The sequence below is a fragment of the Neolamprologus multifasciatus genome, chromosome 16, assembly GCF_963576455.1.
Source record: "Neolamprologus multifasciatus chromosome 16, fNeoMul1.2, whole genome shotgun sequence".
Classification (NCBI taxonomy): domain Eukaryota; kingdom Metazoa; phylum Chordata; class Actinopteri; order Cichliformes; family Cichlidae; genus Neolamprologus; species Neolamprologus multifasciatus.
In genome coordinates this window covers 7,042,830-7,062,292 of record NC_140454.1, presented here as the reverse complement: position 1 = coordinate 7,062,292, position 19,463 = coordinate 7,042,830, and the positions used below count along the sequence as shown (strand labels likewise).

The following is a 19,463-nucleotide window of genomic DNA, read 5'->3' as shown; positions in this document are numbered from 1 at the left end:
TGTGTGAACATGCAAATCAGGTGTCTGCTGTGAAGCCCACAGAGGACTTCCTGTTCAGCGTGTTATTGAGTTTTATAAGTATGATTTGCAAACAATGATACATGCCTGTAATTAAAACGCTGATTTTGCTGATTATAATATTACAAATAAAGTTTTGAATGACTACGGTGAATGTTTGATGTTTGGCTGGGTTTTGATATAGGAGAGACGGCTTTGCAGCTGCTGTGGGTGAGTGACAGGAAATCTCCATGCCCATAAAAGGCAACTGCCTGACTGTGTGAACTATGCACCAAGAGAGAGAGTAAAATTTAGGCAGATGAACCAAATGGATGTTTTAAGAAAAATAGTAAATGAATGTTTTAGTCTCTTAATACAGGTGGATTTCTCTCAACCTGGAGACTTGAGTACAGCGGCAAAAGGATAGATTAACAAAATTGGGACGACAGACAGGCCAAGCTCTGGCTCAAAATTTTACAGCTTGACCTCTCACTTTGTCCCCACCCGAAAAAGAAGCTTAAAGGACATCTTCTCCTCCAGTTATCGGTTACCATCACTGGAAATTTTCAGGCAAGTTTTTCACTGAATTGTTTTTGGCACCATGTGTCCCTGAATCTCACAAGCAAGCTCTAATTCCTGGCTGAAGACATGGAATGCTGTTATTTAAGGTGGGAAATCAAAATTTGGGAAACAAAATTAAAAACACACAACTAGAGAAATGCCTTGTTTGAGAAAAAAGTTAAAATATCCCACCCACAAACGCACACACACGCAATGAAGAAACAGCTTACATTCATGAACACGTGAAAATTTTCCAGCAAGGTTAAAGCAGCGAAACTTAACATACACCTGTTGTTAAATGATAAAGTTTATCCACTACTAACAAATAAACTCTCTGGGTTGCAGGACAACAACTTGACTTCAAAAAGAAAGACACTGGTATGACAAACCAGTGATGAAAAAATAACTTTAGTGGTTAAAAGAGTCAAATTGTGACATGTTTTCCTCTGATTGATTAATACAAGTGATTATTGAATGAAATAAAATTCCTTTTTTGAGTTGTTAAACATGATCTTAAGAATTTTAACATGTACCTGTGTTGTCCTGTCAACTTGGTGGGTTATGACTTGATTATATAGTGAGAAAAAACAAAAAAAAAGGGGGGGAGAAGGCTGACACAGGGCCTGGCCCCTCTCTGAATAACACAGCCAAAACAACATCATTTTCCTGTTGGTCTGTTTTTGTTTTGTTTTTGTTTTTTCTCTTTATGCTTAATTACAGGCTGCTTTGTCGGCCCGGAAAGCCGAGGCTGACCTGGACTCCTGCTCTCCCCTCTACCATCTTTGCTCTCCCTTCTACCATCTTTGATGTGACTCTGACCAAATGCTACAGCAGCTGGACCCACAACAACAACCTGAAAATGTCAACAGTGCTGCAGGAAAGCGATCTCATGCAGCGGAGACGGAGAGCGTTAAATCCAAGGCCCGTTTCACTATACGGGGGAGATTTCCAGACAGCTTCAGCTGACAGAGCTGTGACGAGACGCCTATTAAGCCCGGATAAAAAGTGAGGCCGAGCAAAAGAATGCTGACCTTAACAACTCTGCATTAAAACTGTGCAGGACAGTGACGGACCAACATGGATGATCGGGCAGCAAAAAGGGCGTGCCAGAGACATGAGGAGTGACTGAGGTCAGGAGGCACCTCAGATTGGACAAAAGCACCAGAAGAACATAAGCTGAAGGCACAGGTGTCGGGGCTCGGTCAGGAGCTGACCTCTGAGAAGAGCCGAACAGCAGAGCTGCAGAAGGCCGTGGAGCAAAGCAAGGAAGACATCAATAAACTTCAATCTGACGTGTACGGAAAAGACTCTGAGGTTTCGGCCCTCAGTAAGAGCTCAAGGCATCAGAGCAGAAACTGAGCATGCCTCAGGAGGAGCTGGCTGCTAATCGAACCCATCAGTCAGGCTTAGAGTCCCAGATACAGGACTTGAAATCAGGCCGGAGTTTGCTGCAGCAGGAGGTTGCCAAACCTGGCGAGAAGCTCCAACAGCAGGAGCAAACCCTGAAGGAGCTACAGAAGCAAAAAGGGTCAAGTTAAGGAGGAGCTGGACAAGGAGAAGATGCAGGACACTGGAGAAAAGGACTGCCTCAATTGGGGCCAGAACCAGTATGGACAGAACTTTGGGCAGCAGCACCAATGGACCCAAACGGACTGAAAAGGGGGAGGGCAGGACCCCAGGCCACGCTTCAGGCCCTGGTTTACCCAGAACACCAGAACAGGAAAGTGATGAACAGAAACACACACACAAACACACACAAACACACACATCTACATACACTGACTCAGAATCAAGAGAAACACACATATGAACACATATCCACTCGTTGATTGACTGAGAAATGACACATACGCACAAAAATCGAAATGCTGATTCAATTCACTGAGAAGTGATCCACACACACACACACATACACACGCTTGTGCAATGAAGAGTGATACACACACGCTGATGCAATGAAGAATGCTTTACTAACAAATGCTATGTTGATACGCAAAATGCTGCACACAAACGTCCAAATACAGAATCTGTTACAACAACAAGAAGCCATTGATTGTTTATTGGTTAAATGCATTTCATGTCACCCAGAGGGCATTTGTGTAGATTTAGGGGACAGGGTCTAAAGCAGTTTGGTTATGAAAACAATGTCTGTGAGTGATGTCGGTTTATGGCTCAAGGCCTCGTCTGAATTGTTTACTGTGCTTCACACAGCCTGATAAGGAGCAGTGGTACAGAGTGAAAATGATGAATTAACGGTGTGAGCCTTATTTCGGAGCGCCACATTTTTGTGATTGAGATTTAATTGAAGGAGGAACACACTGAAAGAAAAAAAAAATAAAATAAAAGAATAAAATATAAAATGAAAAAAAAGGGGGCCAGCCCTTGGATTTACGTAAGCATCCCACGTGTATTTAACACAATTGCCTCAGGCTTTAAAGATCTGTACAAAATTCAACAACTTAATTTGTTCTCATTGAGATGATACGATACAATCTAGTAAGAGTGGTTAGTTGCTGAGCTAACGGAATTCATAAGACCGCATAAGATTTCAAACTGCAGAAAAATCATTGGAGTTATAAGAGGCAGACAACAACACACTCACCAAATGCATGCTATTGCTATTTATTGTGGATTAACCTGTCAAGGGCAAGCACAAAATAATTCTGCCTCAAATACAGGAAATCATAGCTTCCCTGTATTTCCTACATTGTTGGCATGCTGGTTAGTGCTGTTGCTCCACAGTAAGAAGGTCCTGGGTGCAAGTCCACAGTCTGGCTAGTTTGCAGTGGTTTCTCTCTGGGTATTCTGGTTTCCTGCCACAGTGAAAAGTCATGCAGCTGTTAGAGCTAGGTTAATTGATGATTCTAAATTATCCGTGAATGTAAGTGTAAATGGTTGTTTGTTTCTAGGTGATAGACTGGTGACCTGTCCGGGGTGCACCCTGCCTCGTAACCTATCACTTTAGGGTTATTTCCCAGCCCTCCTGCAACCAGGATAAAGATAGGAGGATGGTAGTTGGTGTAGACCCATTCAATTTTTATGGTAACCAGAATCTAGACTTTGTTGAACCGTATGCAATATGAAGACAACATGTAGTATTTAAGGGACCAAGTAGAATTTGGATAAAAGTTATTGAATAGTGTTGAAATAAAATGACAGAATTGTGAAGGATTAAAATATTCCAGGAGCTCAACTTACTCCATCAGAACATGTTTCAATCGTGTTTTATGAACACAAAATGCATAGGTTTACTGAATATGAAAAGGTTGTGTTGATTTAACTCAGTTGTTTAAGTTTCTACCAAAGCAAAACATTTGTGTGCAACTAGTGTCCACTATTGAATCAAATAAGTCCAACATGTTTTTTGTCAGTGCAAAAAGAAGTTACGGTACCTGTATTCAATTTTCAATTCAATTCAATTCAATTTTATTTATATAGCGCCAAATCACAACAAATGTCGCCTCAAGGCGCTTCATAGATACAGAGAAAAGCCCAACAATCATATGACCCCCTATGAGCAAGCACTTTGGCGACAGTGGAAAGGAAAAACTCCCTTTTAACAGGAAGAAACCTCCGGCAGAACCAGGCTCAGGGAGGGGCGGCCATCTGCTGCGACCGGTTGGGGTGAGAGAAGGAAGACAGGATAAAGACATGCTGTGGAAGAGAGACAGAGATTAATAACAGATACGATTCAATACAGAGAGGTCAGTTAATACATAGTGAGTGAGAAAGGTGACTGGAAAGGAAAAACTCAATGCATCATGGGAATCCCCCGGCAGCCTACATCTATTGCAGCATAACTAAGGGAGGATTCAGGGTCACCTGGTCCAGCCCTAACTATATGCTTTAGCAAAAAGGAAGGTTTTAAGCCTAATCTTAAAAGTAGAGATAGTGTCTGTCTCCTGAATCCAAACTGGAAGCTGGTTCCACAGAAGAGGGGCCTGAAAACTGAAGGCTCTCCCTCCCATTCTACTTTTAAATACTCTAGGAACAACAAGTAGGCCTGCAGAGCGAGAGCGAAGTGCTCTAATAGGGTGATATGGTACTACAAGGTCATTAAGATAAGATGGGGCCTGATTATTTAAGACCTTGTATGTGAGGAGCAGGATTTTGAATTCAATTCTGGATTTAACAGGAAGCCAATGAAGGGAAGCCAAAACAGGAGAAATATGCTCTCTCTTTCTAGTCCCTGTCAGTACTCTTGCTGCAGCATTTTGGATTAACTGAAGGCTTTTCAGTGAGTTTTTTGGACATCCTGATAATAATGAATTGCAGTAGTCTAGCCTGGAAGTAATAAATGCATGAACTAGTTTTTCAGCGTCACTCTGAGACAGGATATTTCTAATTTTAGAGATGTTGCGCAAATGGAAGAACGCAGTCTTACATATTTGTTTAATATGTGCGTTGAAGGACATATCCTGGTCAAAAATGACTCCAAGGTTCCTCACAGTGTTACTGGAGGCCAAGGTAATGCCATCCAGAGTAAGAATCTGGTTAGATACCATATTTCTAAGCTTTTCAGCGCCGAGTACAATGACCTCAGTTTTATCTGAGTTAAGAAGCAGAAAGTTAGTGGCCATCCAAGTCTTTATGTCTTTAAGACATTCCTGCAGTTTAACTAATTGGTGTGTGTTATCTGGCTTCATGGACAGATAGAGCTGGGTGTCATCTGCATAGCAGTGAAAATGTATGCTATGTCTTCTAATGATGCTGCCTAGGGGAAGCATGTATAATGTAAACAGAATTGGTCCTAGCACCGAACCCTGTGGAACTCCATAATTAACCTCAGTGTGTGAAGAGGACTCTCCATTTACATGCACAAATTGGAGTCTATTAGATAGATATGATACAAACCACTGCAGTGCAATACCTGTAATACCTACAGCATGTTCTAATCGCTCTAATAGGATATTATGGTCAACAGTATCGAATGCTGCACTAAGGTCAAGAAGGACAAGCACAGAGATGAGTCCACTGTCAGAGGCCATAAGAAGATCATTTGTAACCTTCAATAAAGCTGTTTCTGTGCTGTGATGAACTCTGAAACCTGACTGAAACTCTTCAAATAAACCATTCCTCTGCAGATGATCTGTTAGCTGTTTGACAACTACTCTTTCAAGGATTTTTGATATGAAAGGAAGGTTGGAGATTGGCCTATAATTAGCTAAGACTGCTGGGTCTAGAGATGGCTTTTTGAGTAAAGGTTTAACTGCAGCCACCTTGAAGGCCTGTGGTACATAGCCGATTATTAGAGATAGGTTGATCATATATAAGATCGAAGAATTAACCAATGGCAGGACTTCTTTGAGCAGTTTTGTAGGAATGGGGTCTAAAAGACACGTTGATGATATTCCTACACAATATTGTCCCGGGACAGATAAAAACTTTCTGGTGAAGTTTTGGTTGATTTTGGGTTTTGCTTAACACTAGGTTGATTTTATCAGTGAGGTTTGGATTGTTTTCTTTCTCTAAGAGAGAGAAAGATGGTTTTATGTTTGGACATGTTTCCAACGGGCCCCAGTATTTGTTATTATATGAGTATTTTATTGGTTACGTTTGTTTTTGCTTTTGTTACAGTGCACTGAAATAAGAACATCTGAGAGGAGTGATCCACCGGTGGTGATATTTTGGTATTTTGTGAGTTCCTGATTTAACAAATCAGCTCTTTAATCCAGGCCTGAGAGATTGAACTTTAAAGCGCTATAAAATATTCTTACTGAAAACAGTCGCAAAGTATTTTTCTCCATGATTATAATGGGCTCTGGAGAAATTCACTTATATGGGACATTGATCACATGAGAAGTCCTGAGCCTAAAAGGATTGCAGCGAGTCAATCCAGTCCAAAAAACAAGGAACTGTTTTCCTTTAAAATGATGATGTCATCTTGCTGGTGATGGAGGCTCGAATAGGTTGCGTGTGAGACTCCATTATCAGCAATATCTGGTATGAATGTGTGTGAATGTAGGCATGTGACTGGACTGTGATGGACTGACGACTAAAAGTTTTAACTGACTTGATACTGAGACAAAAACGGTACCAACTTTAGGATTAGTAAATGTCCACAAACAATTCACCCAGCCTGTAAAAGAAGGGTGGATGTTTTGTCTCGCTTTGTTTTGTTTTTGCAGGAACAGAAGGATGACAGAGACTAAAGGGGGAGGCTGTAGCTTCACATGAGTGTGAATTGCAGACTTAACCCTTTGGTTGCTAATTTTGAGTTACTGATGTTTGCATTAAGAAAATTGTGTTTTATTAGCTGTGTTTCGATTAATGTATCACATTATATTGTTGGGAATGTTAAATGCTAAAGTGAAGAAAAGCTTTGATTTCATTCATGACTGAACATGTTATTATTAACCATAGCAGGCCACTGTAAAAAGCCAATTAACTTTTATAGAGAAAAAAGCAAAAAAAACTCTATTGATGTCTATGAATAACAGGGGAATGATAGACTTTCACATTCAAAATAGAGATATGTAATGACAAACACTGGTCCATGTCATTTAGGTTCTCCATTGAAATAGTTAATAATTTAGAAAAGTAGGATAGAACCGACAGGGGCATGTGCTGAGATGTGGTGCTGCACAAGAACAAGAGCAAAATAAAGAAAAATTATTGTGTTTAGCTTTGATAAATTCAAATTAAAATGTACCATTACACTCAGAGGATCATTATGAAATTCAATATATGCTAATTTTGTATGAAGTACGTGAATGATAACTGTTCTGTCCTGAGCTTTTGTTTTTACAGCACCCACTTGACCACACCAACAGTTTCTCGCCACCAAAAGGGGGTGTTTTACTGTTATTTTAGCATCAGCATTATTGTTACATCAGAATCATATAATAAGCATTGCATTGAACATTTATTGAAGCTATTGACATTACATTAACATTTGTAGTACAGTGATTGTTATAACCTCATGTTAATTTTCTATTTACAGGTGTCAAAAGTAGCCAACAAGTTCATATTGAAGTGAAGTTCATATTAATACAGGTTTTGTTTGTAGACAATTGTGAAGACGCAGGCTCTGGGCGGAGCCAGGAGTTGAACAGATCTAACATGACAATTAAATTGGTTTCATTCCTTGGCACAGGATAACAAGACTGGAGCAACGACACTGGATAGGAGAAAGTCTGATACTTTCTAAGATATGAGGTCACTAACCTGTTCTTTTAATTTTCTAGCTCCGTTGAATTGACACATGTTAGAATTAGAAATGGCTAATTTGTTTTTGATGTCTTTTATTAGAATGAGTGGTTTTAATCATTTTCATACACATCTTGCAAATGTGCTTAGAATGAGTTGGCACTCAGTTTTTTGAAGGTTATAAGCTTCATTCGGCGATAGTCCGGACTGATAAAGTGTAGGAAATGCCTTGAGTGCAGCGGGCTAAATGCAAACACGCTTACACACACACACACTAAATTAGGATAAGTCCTTGGGACATTCTGAATATTCTAAACCAATTCTGAACCACCAAAAGATCAGTAGACAACAACATTAGATTGTTAGAGCTAGGAAGAGAGGTGTTTTGGTTTTCTGTCTCTTACAGAGAAAGGAACAGACACCAGACGAGGTCACAGATATACAAGGATCCTTCGCAGCAGAGACAGACACGGTGACTGCTGAAACATCAACTGGGTTCAAGTGTCATGGCATTTTGGGCTCCAGCTAGTCACCTCAAAAGGATGGATCCCATAAACACAGCAATAACCATGAAGGGGTTGACGGAAATCCAGGAACACCAGACCAACGAGGTTCGAGAGGCTCTTGGTCAAAAGGGGGAACACAGCTGTGACCCCAGAATACACAGATCATTGTTTGAAATCAGGGCAGAATAATCCCCTGATCTGTGCAACGACTGAAGGGTTGTCTAACCCCTGAGGTTGAAGAAAGAAGAGCAGAGGATCACCCGACTGGAAGACCACTCGGGTACAGCAATAAAATAAAGGCTAAAAGCTCCTCGGACAGAGGTTCTAGTCTGAGTACGTTTGGAGGGTATAAGGTAGCACCGAAATAAAGCTGTGGGAGAACTGGGGAGTGATGGGAGTATCATCTGTACCTACTATTGTTGTTGTAATAATAGTTTTTCTTGCATCTGAACTGCGCAAACACAGAGGTCATCTCACATATGGTTCACCCAACAGGGGGACAAAGGGCCTCAGGAGTAAGAAGAAATGAACCCGGCAACACTGGATTGCAGGGTGTAAGTGAGCTCTTTAAGTCTAAAGAGCTCATCAGGGGGAATTGTTGGATTATAATATTATTTTATGCCATGTTAGACCCCTAATTAAAGATTGTGAATTATTATGTAGTTTTAGTTTGCATTATTCTCCTGAATTAGAAGAAGGTGATCACTATTACATTTGGTTAAACTGATCTGCATTACATTAGACTGCTGATTTATTGTGAATGAATTATATTGTTTTATGATGCATTATACTGCTGAGTTATATGAAATACTGTTCACAGAAAGTCATCGCCTTATTTGTCTGATTAGAAGAGAACAGAACATACTGGAGAGGTTTTCTGCCCCATCTCAGCAGAGAGAAAGAATGTGAATGTTTAGGCTTTTATGATTAGGTGGGGGCCACTAGAGGCTATAAGAGTTTGATCAAGGCTCCAGCATTTTGAGATCTGATGCTGTCTGCTGTATGGTGTCCATCTCCCATGCGTGTGTTCATTAAATCATCGTTTGACTCAACCCAGCCGGACCAGTGTTGTTATTTTGGTTTTCCTCTTGTATCCATCCCCAGTATTTGAATCCGTAACAGGGGCAACTGTGTTTGCTGAGGATGTACATTTGAGTGATCATAACTGTATCTTTGTTGAACTTAATTTTAGCTCTAAACTACGGTGGCCCTGAAGTGCAAATCACACCAACAAATTGCTAAACACAACAACAAAATTGAGAGGCCCTGAAGTGCAAATCACACCAACAAATTGCTAAACACAACAACAAAATTGAGAAACACAAAAACAAATGGAAAATCACAAAACAAAATTGAGAAGCACAAAAACAATACTGAGAATCACAAAATCAAATTAAGAAGCACAAAAACAAAATTGAGAAGCACAAAAACAAAAGAAGAATCACAAAAACAAATTAAGAAGCACAAAAACAAAATTGAGAAGCACAAAAACAAAACTGAGAATCACAAAATCAAATTAAGAAGCACAAAAACAAAATTGAGAAGCACAAAAACAAAAGAAGAAGCACAAAAACAAATTGAGAAGCACAATTACATTAAGAAAACCGGAAAGGGTAGGTACCAGTCGGCAACAGGAGACATCACTGATTGGACGTCCGCGCTGTTCGTCTTTGGAACCGGAAGTTACTCTGCCTGTAGCGCATTTCGTTTGAAGAAGAACGGCGGAATGTTTTGTCCTAGCTGTGGGAAAAAGCTGGTTGAGGAGTCACCGAACTTTTGCAGCGGCTGTGGCGAGAGGCTTTATCACGCATCTTGCATCGGAGACACTTCACTCCCATTGAGTAAGTTAATAAGCATAATAAAATGTTTGTTATTAATTGATTTATTAGCCTAGCGTTAGCTGTTTCCAGACCATAGCAGACCAGAGGGCTGTTCCACTAAGCGAGCTCAGAAAATCGAGGCTCATTTGAAAATGCACGCAGCTGTCAAAATGACTGCTCAAGACCTTTCTAGTAGTGAAGGTTTGAGGGCAGTTCTAGTGTTAACAAACCTCGCAGCTAGGGTGCCACGGACCAGACTTGTCCACAAGCATATTGCATAATGAATGAGCAGAAAGACTGCAGGTTAGCCTCGTTGCTGGAACCGAATTTGGGGTAATCGAGCCTGGATTTTCAGAGTGAGCCTAGCTTTTGGGATTAGCTTGCTTCGTGGAACAGTCCTCTGAGCATTTCCACAACTGAAACGATAATAAATTAGTTCATTTATTATGTTTGGTTAACTTTAGGAACTAACACTATTATGTGTCTATACATTAAAACTTACTGGTGTAGAATTGTATTGGTCAATAGTATCAGTTGCATTGTCATTCCTTGGTAGAAATTTTCTAGTGAGATTATTCAGTGTTGTCCTTATTTGTGTGTTGTGTGGACAATGGAATGTCACATGAATTAATGTCTTTAATGTGTGACATTGTAGTACATTTTTCCTTTGTTTCCCTTTAGCATCACAGACTACCTCAAACTGCCCGACTCCAACCTTCAGCACCTTCATAGAATACAGAAAAAAGAAAAATGAAGAGAGGCAAAAGTTTTCTGAAGGGAGGAAGGGCTTAAAGAAAAAGGAAAAAAGAAAGGTTCAGGTAGTTTGGCTAGCTCAGTCTGAAAACAAGTTGAGGTTAATTTTCTAATGACATTCTTTTGTTATTCCTTAGGGGAGTTGTGTAGAAAATGTTCAGTGTAGTAAAGCTATCCAGAATAAGAACAATTGTTTACGAGTAATTGTACATTTAGGTTGTCAGGAAGATCCCTCTTTTGCAGTTAATAAATATTCAAGTTTGAATAGATCTGCTTAGAGTCATATTAGTATCTACTTGGCCCATTGTTCATGTCTTTTTCCTTACAGATAAATGTCGGCTTGATGACCATTAAAAAGGGTGGTTTGAAGCCATACCGTGGAAAAACTATTTTCCTAACAACAGACCCTGACGCTACTGCCACAAGTCTGCTCAATCAAGCTGTTAAAAAAATGAAGGACTTTAACAAAGATCTAAAAGATGGACCTTTCCTTCTTCTGTATCCGGATGGCACTGAGGTCATTACTGTCCCTGGAACACAAAGACCATTTACACTTGAGGCTTATAAGGCTGAAGTTGGCAAGCCTTATCAAAGAATCACTGTTTTCATCTGCTTGAAGAGTGACTTTGAAGATGGTAAGCTGCTAATGTTTGTTTGGATTTTGACACACATTCCCTTAGTTTCAACAACTGCTAATTTTGAAATTGTGAAATGATAACATTACGCATAAAGCACCCAAGTCAATAGCATACCTACATTAAAATGGTGAATGGCCTGTATTTGATATAGCACCTTCTAGGGTTCTACAACCCCCCCAAGACACTTCACAACAAAACCAGTCATTCACCCACACACATTCACACACTGCTGGTGATTAGCTACAATGTGGACACAACTGTCCTGGGATTCACTGACTGAAGCAAGGCTGCTGTACACAGATGCCACCTATCCCTCCCACTACCACCACCTGGCATGGAGGGTGAAGTGTCTTGCCCAAGGACACAACGACTGCGACAGACTGAGCAGGGCTCAAACCTTCAACCTTTTGATTACAGGGCGGGCTTTTAACTCCTCTGCCACCATTGCTCCCTAAATTAGCTTGTATATGTTATGTTTCTTCCTGGAAACATGAAATTCAGCCATTTTTGGATCTACTGAGTCATGAGTTTTCAATGCTAACTTTATGCCTTTCGTATTAATCTATTATTGATGATCAAATAAAGTTTCATACATTAGTATGAATTTAGTTAGCTTAGCTTGATTTGTTTTCATGTTTTGTAGTTGCAGAAAACTCAGACTTGTCTGACTCTGACCCAGAGATTGTTATTAAAAGGCCCTCTGAGTTTGATCTTGCTGATACACTGGTAAGTACAATTTAAAATTTTCTATAGAGTTTTCTTGTTGTTTAGCCACCACCATTTGCCTCAGTTAAGTAAAACAGTTAATAGTTATATGTGAAATACATTTTGTGTGTGTGTGTGCGTGCTCGCGTGCGTGTGTTTGTTTGTTTGTTTGTTTGTTTGTTTCAGCCATGGGAACTTCAACATGAAAGCAGTCCTTTACAGAAAGCGGCAGAATATGAGTAAGTGATATTTTAAGAACATGTAATCTTTTACTGTTTTTTGCCTACACTTTGTATTAATGAGATATACACTTTTGTCATTCATTCTGTATATGGTTTTTGGAACATGGACTACATAATACTTGTATTGCTTGTTTCTTAATCAAGATGCTTAAATATTTTCAAAGTGTCAATTAATATTTTCACAGTACACAACAATAATGCTTTTCTTTGTTCTCTAAGGAAGGGTGCTGGGGATCTTGTGCTTGCTAATGAAGTACAACAGGTAAAAAACTTTTTTATTTGTAAAACAGTGCAGCAGACAATCTCCACCGCCTTTACTTTGCAATTAGATAACGATTCACTGTTTGCTTATTACATTCATTGTTATTATACAATGCATTTCACATCCTCAATTTTCATACTATCAATAGATTATAACATCCACCCCTTAAAGGTACAATAAGTCATACTACATGAAATAATCACAAAGCAGTCTAATGTCTCAATCATGTTGGAAGGAAGGTTACATTGAAACTAACTGTGTATGACTCGTCTTTGTCATCTAGAATCTTCTGGCGCTGATTCGTAGCCATGAAACTCATGGAACGAGAGGAGGGAGAGTCACTCGTTTGTTTATAAAGATAGACTGCAGTACACAAATTTGACCACAGGATGTTATTCTTATTTCATTCTTACTTATTGTACCTTTAGATAATCTATTGGGATAGGGAACCTAAGGTACATCCATCTACTTCCGGACCATGGGTCCCCTACTGCTAAAAAAATAGGAGTCTATGAGCCAATAAAAATTATTTTCTGATCCCGTTTGATGTGTGCCATGGATTTAAAATATGATGTCCGTGAAGTATATAAACACATTTTGATGCCAAAAAGTGCTTAAGCGACAGGTGGCAAAGGTTATTTTAGGTTTTGTTTGAAAAGACGTGGCGAAATGTAAATGTTCGTCTCACAAAATTGACATCATCGAACCAGACACAGAGAAGAGGAAAAGCTTAGTTTTGTTTAGCGAGCTTCGAATCCTTCTTCCAGGATGATGTGGAGAAAACCACTATAAATCTGGCCATGTGATAATTAGCAGCTACGCTGGGGGAGAAAAGCTTCTGAGGCGACGTCATATTTGTGACATCTGACTTGTAGTCATTTTAATGACGAATTTTTACAAGCTAACAAATCTCAAATTACATTACAGACATAGTCGAAACACAATTATGTATTATTTAAATTGAAGTACAACATATGTGTGATTCAGAGAGTAAGGCAAAGCAGACCAGAAAATAACTTTTATAGCTCCATTCACTTCCATTCATTTTTCTTTTGTTCAGGGACCCATGAGCAGACCAGAAGGGGAGGAGACTTAGGTTCCCTATATTAAAATAATTATCAATTGGTCAAATATGAATTTTCATTCATCCTCATTTCTGTATTTCCAGGTCATAGATTTGGAAGAAGAAAACGATACAGGCACTACTGAATGCCTCACTGTCGAGAGCTCCTGTTACAGGTGCGTTGTATCTTGAGTAATTATTCCAGAGGGTTTCACAAAATATATACACACAATTATTATAAATGTATGTAGTTTGACTCTTTTACATTAGATTCTTCAGAAAAAAAAATAGTAGAATCGTTCTATAAAACTGGAACTGCATGTTTATGCATTTGTCTTTTTGCATCTACACTTTGTGTACATGTTTTCACTCTGCAGAAACTACACACAGCTGTTTGAACCGATTGTGATTGATGATGAAGATCCTACTCCTAACGAAGCCAAAGCTGAGCCCCCAGAAGAACCTGTGTTAGTAATTTAAACATTTGAATCCAATTAACCGCCATCTTGTTCTGTACAAGACATCATACAATCATGAGAGAAGTATATACACCTTTAAAAAATAAGTTTCCCTTTTTTTTTTAGAGACACCAATTTGCAGGCACATGAAATTATTGCAAATTTGGCACTGGAACTTGACCACAAGAAGGTCAGCAGGTTCAATATATCAAGGTCAGCTGTATGGGATGGAGCTGTTAGAGGATTTCGACGCAGCACATACTCTGACAACTACGACATGTTCATCAAGTTTAATGATGATGCTGGCAGCTTTGAAGAAGGTTTGGATACAGGTGGCCCGAGGCGTGAATTCCTCACACTTCTTATGGGCAGTCTGAGAAATCGCCCCATCTTTGATGGACCTCCAGAGAGCCGTTATCTTGTATATAATTCAAGAGGTGGATGTTTTCTCCGTAATTATTACAATGGAAATTTTAATAAAAATTGGCTTATTTTTTTCATTAGCATATTTAATAGCAATTAACCATGATAATTATGTGCCCTGTATAACAGCTGCCAGGCAAGATGAGTACTTTTTAGCAGGAAAGATGATCGCTGTATCCATTGTGCATGGGGGACCAGCACCACATTTCCTCTCCAAGAACCTGGTCAACCACATCACAGGGAATCAGAGTTTCAGCGCCACTGTAGAAGATGTGCAAGATGAGGAGATCACAAAAGTTCTACATCAGGTAGAAAATTACCTAGGCTCAGGGAATGGGTTTACTTAGAAGACACTTGGGGCCAGTTTAAAAGATTTAATCAGGATAAAAGTTATCCGGGTTGGATCATATCTTGAAAGTAGGTTCAAGGTAGATTCTGTAATCTGAAAGGACAGATTTCCACCTCCCAACAACACAAGTGAAATAACAAATTGATTATTTTTTTAATCCAATGTTTGAATGAATCATAAAAGTAGTGAAAATTATATTTTTGTTTTTCTTACAGTAAACCTTTTTTTTTTTTTTATAGGTCCTGAAAGCTGAATCAGAGGAGTCTTTGCATAATCTTATTTTGCAAAACAGCACAATCTTCCAAACTGCTGGATGCCTCAGAAACGTCAAGCCTTGTGAGAAACAAGCATTTGTGGAGGAGTACCTCAGATGGTACATCCTTGAAAGAAACCAAAGTGTCATTCAACGGTAAACTCATTACTCCTTTTAAATTCAGGATGGCCAGTTGCTCATCACAGCAGCCACTGACATTTTCAGACCTTCAGATGTATATGAAAAAACTGATTTAGTAGCATCCGTGTGATCTGATGAACAACAAGTTAATTCCTGAGCCACTGTTGCACGCTATTAACCTTTTGACACTAGAACTCTAATTTAGTATAGATTTATTGTTCACAATGACCCATAATAATCATAGTCATGCAACATGATTAATTTTTCAGTTATTTATAAAAAGAGGTGAGCCCTTGTTTGACACACTTGTTTATTCCAGTGTGAAAGCACTATTTTTTTTAAATGCTGAAATCCCAATGAGCTCTTCTTTTTTTGCTGTCACAGTTAATTTCTGAGCACTATGAATTGTTTTTGTGTATGAGTGATTCTATGCATTTGAAATCTGTCCAAATTTATAATGAAAGATCTAGTAGGTAAAGACATTTAAACACAATTTAGAAGACTGCAATAGTTATAGCTATAAACCAATTATTAGTTATTTGTCTATCCTTTGCAGATTTAAAGATGGACTGGAAAGTCTGAATTTTTTAAGTGCACTGCAACAACATTCCAGTGTGCTGGCCCCACTCCTGTGCTTCTCTGCCAAGGCCCTGACTGCTTCAGAACTGGAGAGCATGTTCAGACCAGATCTCAGCCCAGCAGGAAGCAACAAGCGGCATAAGGATGTCCTAAAACTTGGCTTTTGGGCAGATTATCTCCTTGACTGTGAAGGTTTGAATGGCCGTTTTTATTTGTTTATAGTTTTATGAAAGGAGAGGTAAGGAAATTAATTTTCTGTAATGTACTACAGTGTTTACTTTCTTCTTTCAGAGAAGGCAACAGCAGTGTGCCTGGAAGATTTGATGATGTTTGCCACAGGGCTGACGGCAGTTCCACCGGCAGGAATGACACCACCACCATGCATCCAGTTTTTAAGTGATTCGCCTTTTCCAGTTGCAAACACCTGTGCAAATACTCTGAAGCTACCCATCTGTGACTCATACAGCATCTTTAAGGCCAACATGGACTTTGGAATTCAAAATGCTCCAGGATTTGGATGTTCTTAAATCAGCAAGGTCATCAAGTTACAGTTACTGAGTTACCCTGTTAGGTTCAGCTGCCGTTGGCACACTACTTAACACATTCATGTGACAAGCAACTTCCATATTGTTAAACATTTAGTTGTTTTAGTTGTTTTTTTCTGAATATTGTATGTTGGAAAAGTGACAGAAATGCTGGACACTATTTGTAAATGGTTTTATTAAAGAAAATTTTAAATGTTTCCTTGTGGTTAAATGTTAATATTTAAATCCATGCCAGTTGCTGTATATTATGAACAATATTATATTCAATTTAGCAAAAGGGAAAGGAAACACTACTAACATTAAAAAATGAAGGAAAAACAGAAGGGCTGGAGCACTCAAGTAAGTCCAAAGGTTTTATTAGGTGCAAAAAAAGGAAAGAAACTAACGTTTCGACACCGTGTGTGTCTTCGTCAGAGTAACTCTGACAAATGTCATTACAAACTTAAGTTCAGTTGGTATCTAAAACCCAGCTATGTCCTTCAGGGCCAAATACAGTTCTGTGGCCGATTCCCAGTCTTGTGGCTGCTGCAGTGTGTTTTGTTGTACAGCCTGTTGTAAATATTCCTCAATGTTTGGATCACCACACAATCCAACCGGTAGCCCCTCCTCGGGAAACACATCCAGTTCCCTCTCCTCAACAGCAAATCCACAGTCTCTTGAACCATATCTGCAAAATGAAAATAGAACAGTGAAGGATTTTTTGCTGACAATATGGAACTATATAAATCAACGCATGCAGTGACATGTTATAAACTGCTCTATCATACTTATGTGTAAAATTATGAATATATATTAACCAACTTAAGCAATAACAACACCTTGCATTTAGTTTGATGCAAAAGGTTAATTCATTTTGTTAAGAACTCAAATACCTGTGAGGCAAGAGATAGAGTTCGTTTGGAATCCCCCCTGGACACGATGCAAGTCTGCTTGGCCGGATCCTGTGTTTGTTCCAGAGGTCTTTGCATTCATCCAGGTCTTTCTGTAGAACCCCTCTGAAGCAGAATCTCAGCAAGCACTGGTGTTCGTGGCTTCCATTTAAGTTTCCAGAGTCTCTTAGGTCTCCAAAAAGGTCCATCCAAAACTGAGACCTGGGTATATAATTAATATTTAAGAATCAATTTAGCTTTGTTCTTGGTCATTTTATAGGGTTTGTTACATTTTGGTCCCATTTAAAACATGCCACAAATGGATGTCAAACAAAGTAATGCATATTAGTTTTCCATAAATATTGTAGCGACCCTGCAGTAATGTTCTTGTTAAAAATGCTGTATTCTTTTCACTCTGTTCTGTGTGTTGATTGTGAGGAGTGGAGAGTTTGGTCTGAGTTTTTCATTTTGTATTGGCGTCGTTAAATCTAGGCAAGCATGATCATTTCGGCACAACAGCTGACAGTGACCATTTTGAGTTCCTGCAATAAAGTGACGGCTGTTAACGTCTATCTCATCCAACTTTTCAACACGTCCAGCAAGACGCTACTCTATTTTCTTAAATGCATGTAAAAAAAAAAACGATCTGATCAGCTTTCACTGTAGCTTACACCTACCAGACACAAATGTACCCACCTTCCTCTTCTGAAATAAGACCACCATGACTCGATGCGCTGATTCCCAGTAGATGATCCGTAACTGTGGCTTGACGATCCAGCATAATAGTCCGTGTGCGCGTGATGGAGGGTACACTGTATTGCTGCCATAGTCCCATTCTCAGTCCCGAAGTCTGTTTGTAATCTCATTGGTATCACACCAAGACTCTTTACACAGTTTATATAATTGTGAGCTATAACAGCCGGGTTGTTGTTTGTTGCTCCACACACAAGCCACATCAGTCTTCTTGAAAAGCCATCTATACATCCTGACAGGGCCAAGCCAAAGGGTTTCAGTTTATCATAGCCATCTACATGCCATATGTAATTGGGCCCCATGGAGTGATACGTGCGTCTTGTGAACCTCCTTCGAGTTCTCAGAGCGATTCCTTGAGGATTTAGTTGTCTCAACAGCCTCATAACTACATCACGCTTGACACGCAGCTTGTGTTTTTGTTTGAGAACTTGCCACATGGTCCGATATCCAAACAATTGTCCTGGTCCTCGAAGCTCGGACAAAATGGCACGCCTCACCTCAGGAAGTGGAGAATAGTTGCCTCGTCTGTAAAGTCCAGATTCTTTTAAATGCGTTTTCAGTGTACGCATACTAATTGAAATGTCACGATTACACTTGAGCATATCCAGTATCACCTCGTATGTATGTCCTGAATCAAAATATTCTCGAATAGCGACAGCTATGTTTGGGTCACCGCTAATGTTCATGTTTGAAAAAAATGCGCTACAGGCAGAGTAACTTCCGGTTCCAAAGATGAACAGCGCGGACGTCCAATCAGTGATGTCTCCTGTTGCCGACTGGTACCTACCCTTTCCGGTTTTCTTAATGAAGTTGTGCTTCTCAATTTGTTTTTGTGATTCTTCTTTTGTTTTTGTGCTTCTTAATTTGATTTTGTGATTCTCAGTTTTGTTTTTGTGCTTCTCAATTTTGTTTTTGTGCTTCTTAATTTGTTTTTGTGATTCTTCTTTTGTTTTTGTGCTTCTCAATTTTGTTTTTGTGCTTCTTAATTTGTTTTTGTGATTCTTCTTTTGTTTTTGTGCTTCTCAATTTTGTTTTTGTGCTTCTTAATTTGTTTTTGTGATTCTTCTTTTGTTTTTGTGCTTCTCAATTTTGTTTCTGTGCTTCTTAATTTGATTTTGTGATTCTCAGTATTGTTTTTGTGCTTCTCAATTTTGTTTTGTGATTCTCCATTTGTTTTTGTGTTTCTCAATTTTGTTGTTGTGTTTAGCAATTTGTTGGTGTGATTTGCACTTCAGGGCCTCTCAATTTTGTTGTTGTGTTTAGCAATTTGTTGGTGTGATTTGCACTTCAGGGCCACCGTACTAAACAGACGCCTGTGAAGTTAAAAACTCATAGACGCATAATAAGTGAGACTACTGCTGAGAGGTTCTCCATTATGTTTGACAGGTCTCCACTTT

General features: G+C 39.2%; 2 protein-coding genes and 1 long non-coding RNA gene across 4 annotated transcripts in view; 1 reads left to right on the top strand and 2 right to left on the bottom strand.

Annotated features, from left to right (window-relative positions):
• LOC146500152 (uncharacterized) overlaps nucleotides 1–19,463 on the bottom strand; it is an 88,580-nt gene that overhangs the window by 16,421 nt on the left and 52,696 nt on the right. The gene's annotated exons all lie outside the window — the stretch shown is intronic.
• On the top strand, nucleotides 9,870–16,607 carry LOC146500157 (G2/M phase-specific E3 ubiquitin-protein ligase-like). 2 transcript variants are annotated; one of them, XM_085136066.1, is made up of 13 exons: nucleotides 9,870–10,054; nucleotides 10,715–10,851; nucleotides 11,115–11,421; nucleotides 12,068–12,150; nucleotides 12,316–12,368; nucleotides 12,591–12,633; nucleotides 13,802–13,872; nucleotides 14,074–14,163; nucleotides 14,281–14,591; nucleotides 14,707–14,885; nucleotides 15,166–15,335; nucleotides 15,877–16,091; nucleotides 16,191–16,607. In XM_085136066.1, exons 1-13 carry the CDS (start codon nucleotides 9,940–9,942, stop codon nucleotides 16,424–16,426), a joined length of 2,010 nt encoding a protein of 669 aa, XP_084992192.1. In that variant the 5' UTR covers nucleotides 9,870–9,939; the 3' UTR covers nucleotides 16,427–16,607. The 2 variants fall into 2 exon arrangements, with proteins under 2 accessions (XP_084992192.1, XP_084992193.1); XM_085136067.1 differs by lacking the exon at nucleotides 10,715–10,851 and having other exon boundaries at nucleotides 9,916–10,054.
• Nucleotides 16,998–19,376, bottom strand: LOC146500156 (uncharacterized). Its single transcript, XR_014869902.1, has 3 exons — nucleotides 18,010–19,376; nucleotides 17,317–17,535; nucleotides 16,998–17,111 (listed from the first exon to the last, which is right to left on the bottom strand). It is a non-coding gene; the product is annotated as an uncharacterized LOC146500156 (long non-coding RNA).